General features: G+C 40.7%; 1 protein-coding gene across 1 annotated transcript; it reads left to right on the top strand.

The window, feature by feature from the left end:
- Positions 1-5,953: 5,953 nt before the first annotated feature.
- On the top strand, positions 5,954-10,149 carry LOC103711259 (uncharacterized). The gene is made up of 3 exons (XM_017843189.5): positions 5,954-9,049; positions 9,192-9,730; positions 9,815-10,149. The coding sequence occupies exons 1-2, from the start codon at positions 5,983-5,985 to the stop codon at positions 9,518-9,520; spliced, it is 3,396 nt and encodes a 1,131-aa protein (XP_017698678.5). The 5' UTR covers positions 5,954-5,982; the 3' UTR covers positions 9,521-9,730; positions 9,815-10,149.
- The last annotated feature ends 3,100 nt before the right edge of the window (positions 10,150-13,249 follow it).

Genomic DNA, 13,249 nt, shown 5'->3' with positions numbered 1-13,249 from the left:
TATTTTATACAAACAGAATGGTTTATAAGGATTAATATAAAGACAATTATTTATGCAAATATTAAAAAAATCATAGGCAAATCAGGGAAAAATCCTTTTTATTTTTAAAGATAACAGAAAAATCGGTGTCCGTTCCCTTGCACTGTCTTAACTTATCTGATTTAGTTGGTTGCACTCACACCTATCACGTGTAAGCTGCCGTTATACCAAAAAAAAAAAAAAAAAAAAAGATAACAGAAGAATCAAACTCTACAACAAGGCTAGGAAGAGTATATATATATAACCAAGTGTTGATCAGAAATTGGTAGTTAGATCATTACAAAATTGTCTGATATGATCTTAATTCGTTAGAGATAATTAGAGATGATTTGTTCAAGTGTCCTCCAAATGGCTTGTAAACTGCCAAGATCAACAACTTGGGCTGTGGTTCATATCAACTGGCTTGTTTCCAACCTAGGAGCATTTAATAACCACATACCCAAATTGCATTTACAGGAGTATTTGCAAAGGTTGGCCATCCTTGGGATCAACCATTTTCTTCTCAATGCAATGAAATGGGCAAGCAACAGCTAGATGTAAATATCTTAATCTTGGTGAAGTTGGAATCATGAGACAATGACATAGAAGATGATTATTGTGATCAAGTTTCATTAATATCAGACGAGTGAAATTTTTCAAAAGTAGGTGTTCGAGGAAGAAAGGTGCAGTATGGAGGATGAAGATGTAACTGAAGTGGCAGCTCAAGTGAAATTAGTACTGGAAGCAGCAACAGGAACCTTGGGCAACTGCAATACCCTTTCTACCAATATAATTCAGCTTCGAGGATTTTCACTCCCATTCTTTGCGGTCAAGGTTCCATAGAAGAGATGCAGAAAGTTTTAAAAAAAAAACACACAAATGACGTCGACTGTGGGAAATTGTAGCTTCTGCTGTATGGAATGGATTGCAAAACTAGTGCCTAAAAATTGCTATATTATTATTTTATAAAAAATAATTTATTAAAATAATTTTAAAAGATTGAAAAGAGCTTATCTGAATCGAGGCATGTGATATATACTGCTCTAAAAATATGATTCAATCCCTATGTTCAAGTTTGCGGCGATCTCGTCCTTAAAATAAAACAATCCAACTCAACCTGATCCTTCTCTAATGAGCGAAGACAGTATACTAGTGAAATAAATTGGATTGGATTAGGATTAATTCTGGAGAAATCTATTCTAGACTCTATTCAGAAGAATAATATGGTATCGCATTTCCGAAGATACAAAACATCGTATTTTTATGAAAATCAGAACCAATATTTTTTTAAGAATAAGAGTTTTAAAATTTTTAAACATGTAAAATTTAAAGGATAAAGCTAGGGGTGGCAAAATATGACCCGACCCGCCAACCCGACCCGTATTCGATCCGCCACAAACAGGTTTGGGTTTGGCCTAAACAGGTTCGGGTCGTAAACAGGTCGACCCATTTAACATGTTTATTAATTGGATCGGATACGGGTTTTAGATGTCTGACCCGTTTAACCCGTTTAACTGTTGGGCAGGTTAAATAGGTCTAAACAGGTTAAACAGGTTAAACGGGTCTAAACAGGTTAAACGGGTCTAAAGAGGTCTAAACAGGTCGGGTTGGGCAGGTTAAACAGGTTGGTTGGGCAGGTTAAACAGGTCTAAACAGGTTAAACGGATCAGGTTAGGCAAACAGGTTAAACAGGTTGGGTCGGGTTGGGTAAACAGGTTATCTGTTTATTAAACAGGTTAAACGGGTCGGGTCGGGTTACCTGTTTAATAAATAGGTTAGGTTCATGTTGTAATTTCTGACCTGTTTAATAAACAGGTCGGGTTCAGATTTATGATTTTCTGACCCGACCTGCATGTGATCCGACCTGTTTATGACCCGACCCGACCCGATTACCACCCCCTAGATAAAGCTGGTATATTTATTTTTTTAAAATTATTTTTTTTTTTATAGTTAAAACTCCAACAAAGGATGGCTGGTCTTGGCGGTGGATCCTCATTTATTCTGTGTTTGATGCTTGTCTAATGGGAAACTCATCCTAGTATTATTTAAAAAGGAACAGGTACTCCTAATGCTTCTCATCTTACTGAAACCCAACCTTCATGAATTCTTTATGCGGCAACCGGACGTTCTTGTCCGGGAATTTGTTCTCTTCAGTCTTGCTAGCTGATATGTCGCCGCTGGATTTTAGAGAGGAGCTCGAATCTTTTCAGCCTTTGACTGCCATACCACACCAGGATCACCCATCTTGCCCATATTATATTTTTTATAAGGTAATGAGATAGGGCTGATAAGTTTTCCTTTCTGCTCGCAGCTTTCAAGTGTGCTGTTTTGGTGGTAAGCTTTTCGGTAAAGTAAGGTGGGCTAGAAATCATCGAATATTGTGTCACATGTGGTAGCTGCATGTGGAGCTTCTTCTACATTAAGTAAGCACACAGGAGCACAACTTTGTTGGTAATCTCTCTAATCTTTCAATGAAAACTGTGTCCCACTGAGGGGACTGCTTTACAGGATGGGATAGACTCATTCGGGTATGGGACAGAAGCAGAGTTAGATAAGATGAGTTGGACAGATTAAGTTGAGCAAAGCTACATTTTTTTTTTTACATACAAATTATCTTTTTAGGCTGCGGGGAGAGAATTTATGAAAATTATATATACTCGGATCAAGTTCGGAGCAGGTTTTACTATTATCCATATATGTTCTAGATTCGCTGTAGGTCAGGTAAAACTCGTTGTATTAGGGTTGGATGAGGCTGGAGTAAATTGCCACCTCTGGCTGCATTGGAACCATCAAATAACAAAGTGGGGTGCACTATTTTATGGTCCACTATGATAGTTTCACAGGGTTCATCAAGTTGGATGTTTTTGTCATTATTTTTATTTTAAACAATTGTATCCTTGGAGACCATGCTCTGCAGGTGCCCGCTGGTGTAAGCATATAAAAACCTCAGGACACCATAATCCATCTCTATTTCAGTAGAGTTAAATTTACGCGAGCTATGTAGTTAGCTTAAATAACATATAAACATCTTTAAAATAATTATTCAAATGAAACTAAAATGTTAAGAATGATGCACTGAAGCAAAATATTCAGTTCGTCAAACTAATATTAATCAGAAGAGACATACTACACACCTCCAAATATAATTATAAACATGTTATATTTGAATAGAAAGGTCATTCAAAATTACAAAGGCTAAAAATAAATTACAATTTATAGGTTAACTTTTATATCTTTTATTTTTTGGATGAAATCTCATGGAATTGACTGTCACAACCCAGGACCTCACCGAAAATAGCTAGCAAGAAGGTATTATTTGGGTTCCTTGATTCTGTATAAGTACTCAAGATCTACCCAGCGAATAACCGATGTGGGACTAAACACACACCTGCACGGGTCCTCACATACTCCCCCCGTTTAAGCCCTGACGTCCTCGTCAGGCTAAAGGTTCAAATCTATTCAAATCTAATCACAAACACCGCGATTGGCCCGTGGTCAGCCCCAATGGATCCGTGATGTAGTGCCCCCTAGTCCATATAGGTTATGGACCAGATTCGCTCTGATACCATTTGTAACAACCCAAGACCTCACCCAAAATGGCTAGCCCGAAGGTATTATTTGAGTTTCTTGATCCTGTACAAGTACTCAAGATCTACCCAGCAAATAACCGATGTGGGACTAAACACACACCTGCACGGGTCCTCACATACTCCCCCGTTCAAGCCCTGACGTCCTCGTCAAGCTAAAGGTTCAAATCTATTCAAATCTAATCACAAACACCACGATTGACCTATGGTCAACCCCAATGGATCCGTACTGCAATGTCTCCTAGTGCACATAGATTATGGGCCGGGTCCGCTCTGATACCATTTGTAACAACCCAAGACCTCACCCAAAATGGCTAGCCGGAATGTATTATTTGAGTTTCTTGATCCTATATAAGTATCCAAGATTTACCCAGCGAATAACCGATGCGGGACTAAACACACGCCCGCACGGGTCCTCACATACTCCTCCCATTCAAGTCCTGATATCCTTGTCAGGCTAAAGGTTCAAATCCATTCAAATCTAATCACAAACACCACGATCAGCTCATGGTTAGCCCCAATGGATCCGTGCTGCAGTGTTTTTTAGTCCACATGGATTATGGGCCGGGTCCGCTCTAATACCATTTGTCACAACCCGGACCTCACCCAAAATGGCTAGCCGGAAGGTATTATTTGGGTTCCTTGATCTTATATAAGTACACAAAATCTATCCAGCGAATAACCGATGTGGGACTAAACATACTCTGCACAAATTCTCATATTGACTGATCCATCAAGCAATCTTTATGGCCTTTCATTAGGCCCGAATTAGTTGTTTCACGTTGGAAATGCTGCCTAGAAGGTCCATCAAGCCTCGTCCCTCGTCAACCCAACGACACACTCGAAATATATCATATTTTTGTATTTTCCTCGTGTCTTCCTCAACCAAAGCAACAGTGTATCCACGAGGGCTAGTCAACGCACCACTGTCCAACCTTCAGCATCCTAATCATAACCACGTAGAAAGAGAACAATGGAAAGCAAAGCGGATAACACTAACACCCCTCATCCAACATTCCACATGTTCTACTGTAACACATGGAATTCCCCCTGTCCAATATGCCTCGGTTTACTCAAAAGAAAAAGGTTCCCAGAAAAGCCACAATTCCCATGGAACAAAAGTGATTCCTATTTTGACATATCTTCTCTAGCATCTATCTTAAAAAAAAATCAGAATAGGATTCCTCCTACTAACGGAGTCCGTTAGTTCCGTAACTAAAAAACACAGAAAAAAAATGCACGTGTGAAGAGAAGTTGTCTACTCGCATCATTTCTTCTTATTTGCATATTATAAACTTTTTTAATACACATACAACAGTGATTCAATATATACCTCTAAATAAATTAATACATAATTTTCAAATTATAATATTTATCAATACATATATATGCATGGTTGGATGATATACACCTGACAAAATAGTCATCCAGCGTCCCTATATATACCTCTAAAAAAATTGATATATAGTTTTCAGAATATGGTATTCACCAGTACACACTACATAACCAGATGATACATACCTAGCAAAATAATCATTTCACATCTTAACGCACATCTCTAGCTAAATTGATATATAGTTTTAGAATATGGTGTTCACCAGTATATAGTATATAGTATACACACTCGTCGGTTTTCTGATACATTCTGTAAGCTTCTTTGCTATTAGAAAAGAAAAAAAGAAATAGCATAAAGAGAAAATAACTCGAGAAGAAAAAGGAATGCCTTGCATATGGGAGAGACCGCTTGACAAAGAAGAGAACGGATAGAGAGAGGCTTGAAAAGATAGAAGAGAGGATGCAAGCGGATAGCCTCTCTTCATGCTCAAGGGTTTTTTTTTTTTTTTTTTTTTTTTTTTTTTTTTATTTTTTAAGTTACTGAACTGAGAGACTGTAGCAGAAGGTCTACCGGGAAGCATAGCAAAATAGAAAGTTGGTCCCATGTGATATTCTCTGGTGATGATTTCTGTGCTAACTAATCCACCAAGCACATTTCATGGCCTTCATTGGGCTCGAATTAGATGTGGCACGTTGGGAACTGTGCCTAAAGGTCCATCGAGCCTGATCCCTCGACAACCCATGAACGCACACTCGAAATATATCATATATTTATACTGTTCTCATGTCTTCTCCACCAAAACGAGCAGTGTATCCGCAAAAGCTAGTGAACACAACAGCAGAGAACACTCGGGATTCTCCCTTTCCATCATACCTCTCTTTACTCAAAATCAAAGGCTCTCAGAAAAGCCACACTTCCCACGCCACCACCACCGACCATTACTAAGAAAACCAGCAGCACCCACCCAGCCCATACCTTATAACACCCCAACCCCTCAACCATCCCCCAAAATACTCTTAAATCAAGGCTCACACAACAACTATGTCTAGTCTCCACCATTCCCTTCTCCTCAACATCATCATCACTCTCTTTGCTTCCATGTCACCATCTCTATCATCTTCACCACCCCCATTGCCTCCTCCATCCTCAAATGTATCTGCTTCTTCTCTCCTCTCCTTCCTCCACAGCCTACCAAAATCCTCTCAGCCGCTTCTCCCCTGGAACCAATCCCTCCCCACCTGCCGCTGGGCCGGCGTTTCATGCGCCTCTCGCTCCCCCGGCGCCATCTCATCCCTTAACATCTCCGGCCTCGCCCTCGCCGGCCCCCTCGCCGCCTCTGCCCCCCACCTCTGCCGCCTCCCCTCCCTCCTCTCCCTCGACCTCAGCCTCAACCGCTTCTCCGGCCCCATCCCCCCCCAGCTCGGCGCCTGCTCCCGCCTCCGCATTCTCCTTCTCGACGGCAATCTCCTCTCCGGCTCCATCCCGCCGGAACTCTTCCGCTCCAAATCGCTCGTAAAGCTCAACCTCGGCGACAATGCTCTCTCCGGCTCGATCCCTCCCGAGGTAAGATCCTCCACTAAGCTGGAATACCTCGGTCTGTATCAGAATTCATTGAATGGAGAGATCCCGGAGCAGCTCTTCCTCCTCCCCAATCTCAAATACTTGTACCTCAACACCAACAATCTTTCTGGGAGATTGCTCGGCTTCCCCGCCGATTGCTCGATCTCCGAACTGTATGTTCACGAGAACATGCTCTCCGGCGAGCTCCCTCATAGCCTGATCAATTGCCGGAACCTTACATCATTCTCTGCATCCTATAATGGTTTTGGAGGAATTCTGCCGGATGTGTTCTCCGGCCTTCGCCGGCTGGAGGCACTCTATCTGGATGATAATAACTTCGTGGGAGAGTTGCCGAGGAGCATAGAAAGCCTTGAGAACCTGCAAGTGCTTGATCTTTCAGGGAATGGTTTCAATGGCACCATCCCTGAAGGAATTGGCCGATGCCGATCATTGATCACTCTCTCCTTGTGGGGGAATCGGCTCACAGGTCCAATCCCACCCTCGATAGGAGACCTCAGGAATCTGGAGTATCTTTATCTTGGGCAGAACCTTCTTGTGGGGTCTCTGCCGCCCGAGCTCGGGAAATGCAGCTCCTTGGTGGAGCTTGGGCTTCAGGAAAATCTTATTGGAGGATCGATTCCCCCGGAGATTTGTGATCTCAAGAACCTTGAGAGCCTCTACATCTTTAAGAACCAATTAGAAGGAACTATTCCTCGAGATGTTGGGAAAATGAGCAGTCTTGTGAGCTTGCAGTTGTATAACAACAGTTTGAGTGGAGAGATCCCTGCAGAGATTACCTTTCTGAGGCAGCTGAGTTCTCTGGCTTTGGCTTTCAACAATCTAACTGGGGAGGTGCCTCCAGCTCTCGGGAAGAGCACGGTCGGGGGTTTGGTCATGCTGGATTTGACAGGCAATGATTTTTATGGGCCGATCCCGACCGATCTCTGCTCAGGTGGTAACCTTACTGTTTTGGTCATCGGACGCAACCGCTTCAATGGTAGCTTCCCTGTTGAGATTGCTGGCTGTGCATCCCTTAGGAGACTGATACTAAGCCACAATTGTCTACAAGGAAATATACCAGGAAACTTGAGTTTGAAATTGGGAACATCATACTTGGACCTCAGCAGTAACTTGTTTGATGGAAGCATACCACCCCTTCTTGGTTCCTGGCACAACCTCTCAATGCTTGACATTTCAAACAATTCTTTTTCTGGGCCTTTACCTCCCGAGCTTGGTAACCTTAGGAATCTTCAAACTTTACGCATCTCCTCGAACAGGTTAACGGGATCAATTCCCTCTGAATTAGGTAATTGCACAAAGCTTCTTCTCTTAGACCTCAGTGAAAATCAACTTTCAGGAAGTATTCCTGTGGAGATTGCTACATCAGAGAAGCTGCAAAGTCTGATCCTCTCAGGGAACAAGCTTGAGGGAAGGATTCCAGACTCCTTTACATCCCTCCAGGGCCTACTAGAATTGCAGCTTGGAAACAACATGCTGGATGGGACTATCCCTTACAGTCTAGGTAATCTTCGATACATATATCTAGCACTGAACCTTAGCAACAACAGATTGACTGGCCAGATTCCTGCTAGCCTTGGTAACCTTGATAAGCTGCTGATGCTTGATTTATCGAACAATTCTCTGTCTGGTCAGATTCCTTCACAACTAAACAATATGAACTCCCTTTCATTTGTAAATATATCTTGTAACCAACTATCTGGGAATCTGCCAACCAGTTGGGTTAAGCTCTTAGCTTCATCACCAGACTCTTTCTCGGGAATCCCTGACTTATGTCTACTAGGCAAAGATGGGAGTTATTGCCAGAAAGAAATAAAACAGCATGGCCACAGAACTAGATGGGTTTTACTAGCTGCAGTGGTGTCCGGCGTAGTCCTCCTAGTAGCTGGATTATGTGCTATCAACTATTTAGCTGTGAGAGCTCATCGCCTGTCAGCTCCTCATGTTTTGATACATAGTGTTGACTTGACTGAAGATTTGCCAGGAGATTTGACATATGAAGATATATTGCGAGCTACTGAAGAGTTGAGTGAAAAGTATGTGGTTGGGAGGGGCAGGCATGGGATTGTTTATCGCACCATGTTTGGAATCGGCAAATGTTGGGCTGTGAAGAAGCTTGATCTATCCGAATCCAGCTTTTCCCTTGAAATGAAGATTCTGAGTTTGGTAAAGCACCGAAACATAGTCCGAATGGCTGGATATTGCATCAGAGATGGCTTTGGTTTCATAATTTATGAGTACATGTCTGGTGGGACACTTTTCGAAGTCCTGCATCAGAGAACGCCTCAAGTGGCCTTGGACTGGAAAACCCGTCATCATATTGCTCTCGGGATAGCCCAAGCCCTGTCCTATCTTCATCATGACTGTGTGCCACAGATTATTCATAGGGATGTGAAATCAAACAACATATTAATGGACTCTGAACTAGAAGCCAAGATCGGAGACTTTGGAATGGCTAAAATGATCAAGAATTCAGATGTTAGTTCAACAATATCTTCAATCATAGGAACTCTTGGCTACATTGCCCCTGGTAATTAATTCTTGATTCTTTTCATTATGCAGTGAACTTATATGACTTTTTCTGTTGAATATCTAAAATATAGAGGATAATGCTTGTTGGTAATGGTGGATTATGGATTTCTAATCTGTGCTTCTTGTAATTTCTGACTCAGAAAATGGCTATTCAACCAGACTGACTGAGAAAAGTGACGTTTACAGCTATGGAGTCGTTCTGTTAGAGCTTCTTTGTAGAAAATTACCAGTAGATCCCAGCTTTGAAGATGGAGTTGACATTGTTCAATGGATAAAATCAAATTTGCAGAAGTTTGATGAGTGTAGTCCTCTTGATTGCCTTGACGAAGAAATCTGGTACTGGGTGGAAGATGAGAAGGCAAAAGCACTGAAGCTAATGGATCTAGCAGTATCGTGTACTCAGTGGGCATGCGAAGCAAGGCCCTCCATGAGAGAAGTAGTAGGGATCTTGCTCAAGTTGGAAGGATAGTATAATTAATTTACTTCTGCTCAAGAGGATCCTGCATCACCAAGGGGAAGCTAGAGGAGTGCTAGTTAAGTCCCTTCTTTCTGGATGCTTTTCAGAATTGACATCCATGGATCAAATTGAAGAGCCTAACAGTTTAGTTGATCCTGGCCAATTAATACAATCATGTAGGATGTCTTTGCTGGGTCCTGATTCAGTATATATTTCAACTTGGTACGAAATCCCACTCTTATCAATCTCATTTCCATGACTTCTTAAGAGCAGTTTTCAATTAAACAAAAAGGCTTCTCATTACAGGTGCCTAGCTGCAAAGATGAGGCTTGTGATCTTGGCAGCTGTATATCCGAAGGGAAGGTTGGTGACTCTCACTTCCTCAGAATACCCTGTACATGTTAAATCATCCTAAATCCAAGCTGTAAGCTTTTCACAGAATCGATGATGCCTGAAGGAATGGCCGGCCTAGTGCCTATTGTGCCTACCAGTAAGATGTTAGGGACCTAAGATCTTATGTAGTTCTCAACATGTATAATTCTGTTTTTGCAAGAAACCCTATGCAAATTGGTTGGCAGTGCATCCTTTTGTTTTTCAGTTTGGGAGTAGGGGAAGAATAAAAATGGTACAGGAATTCTGAAGTTTTGTCTATGCTAAAATTGGTGACTCTTTACTTTCTTTTGATCCAAAATTGTTTCCATTATATTGAATGTGTTCTGTACATCAATCAATTTTTGAGGCTATATCAAGTAGATATGTATGTAGGAAAGGCTCAACCGGATACACCATTTAGATCAGCTATTGAATGATTGTGCTCACAGCCTTTTGATGGATTAGAGCTGCTTTCATGGTCTCTCCTAAACAAGAGCATCATAGTCACATGATTGAACTATAGATAATTGCCTAACCACCTGATTGCTGTCTGAAATCAAAGGCCTGTGAAGTGATATTACATCCCCTATTAGTTGAGAATTTAAATTGCCTGCTTTGTGTAAAGATCCCGTTGTATTTGGATGATGCTTACTTCTGTTATAAGTATTCTATAGTGACTTAGAAGAAATGGACTTCAGGGGTGGAATGGACCAGGCTTAATTGAGCTCGGTTTTGATTATGCTTGACATTATTTTCGAGTCCAAATTTTGAGATCAATCTTGGCTTCTTATTTCATTGTGCTAATATTCATAAGTAAGGTGAACAACACCCAATGAATGGAGTCTAGGAGGGAATAGAGCCTAGAGTTTCATTGATCTTGGATTTGATCGTGCTCTGGCTAGATAATATTTTAATGCTGGAAGTTTGAGATCCAGTTTAGCTTGTTAATTATTTGATTGAGCTAAAAGTTTTCAAACCAAGCTAGATCTGCCATTACTTCGACCCTTACTAGATCTGTCTATTTTTTATCTTCACAATTGAATCTGTTTTGCTCGGACCAACTTGGGCAGTCGGGCACAATCGCCTGCGAACTAATCTAGGAACATGAGGCCGTAGTGTTTAATTTTGACTTCTTGAATGATTTTAAAATTAATAATATTTTAATGATATTAAACAAGTGTATCTAAAAAGTTTGTCTGAAGTGGGATTTAAAGCGAAAAGAGGTAAGTAACCTAATGTTTCAAAGTGTATTTTTCAAATTTTTGGTAAAATTAATAATTAGTTGATTAAATTCTGATATTTGTTTTGTACTTAGTAAAACGGGCCAGGCGGGTAATCATTTTAAAACTATGCTATACGTTATGAAAACTAGAAAATTTGACCGGATAAGCTATCTATTTTATATGTATGTATTCTTAACATGTCTATGATCTATTCTGACCCTCCATATGGAGATTATTCGTTGGCTCTATCGATTTGTAATTTATAAGAAATGGTTTCGACATCGCACCAGTAGTGATTAGAATAGTGGTATTTGGACACCATTTCTACCGATGGTTAATAATAGTGGATTTGGCACTTTGTGCAACCCATGCCACTTATGTGGCCATAACCTATTGATGTTGGAATTATGATATCAAAGTTTTTATGAAAATGATAGTAATTTTTTTTAAAAAAATATGCATTATTGATGATTTATTTGATGGTCATTATTTTATGTTTTAATTAATTGACTCCTCTTTGGGGTATTATGTTGTTTACTGGGCTAGTGTAGTTCATTATCATATTTTCTCTTTTTTTCAGATCTAGAAGCATAATCGCACGGGATTTAGGGAGTGCGCTAGATTTTCTAAAGATTTTTCTCAGTTATTGGCATTTTAGCTAGAGTAGTTAGAGTATTTGATTTATGTTAGCACGTGTTACTTTAAAAGTTGAAACTATTGTAACAACTATTTAAATAAATTAATGATTATATATATTTTTATGATTTGTCATTGCTTTGATATGATCCGTTGCCTTGCATATCTATACGGTCTGCCGTACAAGTATGCGGCGTCTGTCTTGCTCCAAGTTTAGGGCATGACAATTACATAGAACCATCATAGGCTGTCTATCCTAGGTGAGAGGTTCCCCATCCTGCTCAAATTTATATTTTAGCATCCGCCACCAATTGAATGCTTCGTCTTGCAACATGTATAATGCATATAGAATTTTTTCATCGTCCTGGCATCTCTGAATAGCTTCTAAAGGTTCTGTAGTCCTCTTGAAAGCTGGAGGAGCTAGCTTCTTGAACTCAACTATATTACTACGCTCGTTGTACTGCTTTTCTCATCCTTGTTGTTGCTGCGCATGGTACAACTGCGTTTGCTTTAGTTGCATCTATTGGTGTTGGAGCAACTGCTGCTACACCTACTGTTGCATTTGCATCATACCAACTAGGATTTGCTTAACCTAGCCTATGTTTGCTTCTTGTTGTCCTGTCTGAGTATCTCTAGTAGGATCAATGACTCCCTCATACTGAGGGGTGCTACCGACCTGTTTGGGTGTGCCGCCATCTTGTTGATTTAGTGTCTCATCAGTAGCACCGAGAGCAGTCTTTCTCATCCGACATGGAGGCGTCCTGACCTATATCCATCAGATAGCAGCATACCCATAAAAAGTATACCAATTAATAACAATTTTAATTCATCCACTTATGCTCTGATACCATAATAATTTTGTAACAACTCAGGATCTCACCTAAGATGACTAACTGAAAAGTATTATTTGGGTTTTTTGATCCTATATAAGTACCCAAGATCTACCCAGTGAATAACCAATGTGGAATTAAACACACAGCTGCACAGGTCCTCACATTATCCTTCTATTTAAGTCCTGACATCCTCATCAGACTAAAGGTTCAAATCCATTCAAATCCAATCGTAAGCACCACAATCGGCTCATTGTCCATCCTATTGGATATGTGCTGTAATATCTCCTAATCTACATAGATTATTAGTTGGGTCCACTCTGGGTCTGGTATGTTGCTGTGCATGGTGCAATGCATTTTCTTTTGTTGCCCCTATTGGTGTTGGAGCAACTGCTGCTGCACCTGTTGTTGCATCTACATAATACCAACTAGGATCTACTTAACCTGGCCTAAGTTTGCTTCTTGTTGTCCTGTTTGAGTATCTCTAGCAGGATCAACGACTTTCTCCTGCCGAGGGGTGCTACTGACCTATTGGGGTGTGCCACCATCTTGCTGGTTTGGTGCCTCACCTATAGCACCAAGAGTAGTCTTTCTCCTCTGACGTGGAGGCATCCTGACCTATATCCATTAGATAGCAGCATCCTCATAAAAAGCGTACCAATTAATTACAAGTATGATTC

Source organism: Phoenix dactylifera, chromosome 6 (assembly GCF_051530095.1).
Source record: "Phoenix dactylifera cultivar Ajwa chromosome 6, Ajwa_hap1_PhDact_Kaust_v1.1, whole genome shotgun sequence".
NCBI lineage: Eukaryota > Viridiplantae > Streptophyta > Magnoliopsida > Arecales > Arecaceae > Phoenix > Phoenix dactylifera.
This window is presented reverse-complemented; position numbering and strand designations above follow the sequence as displayed.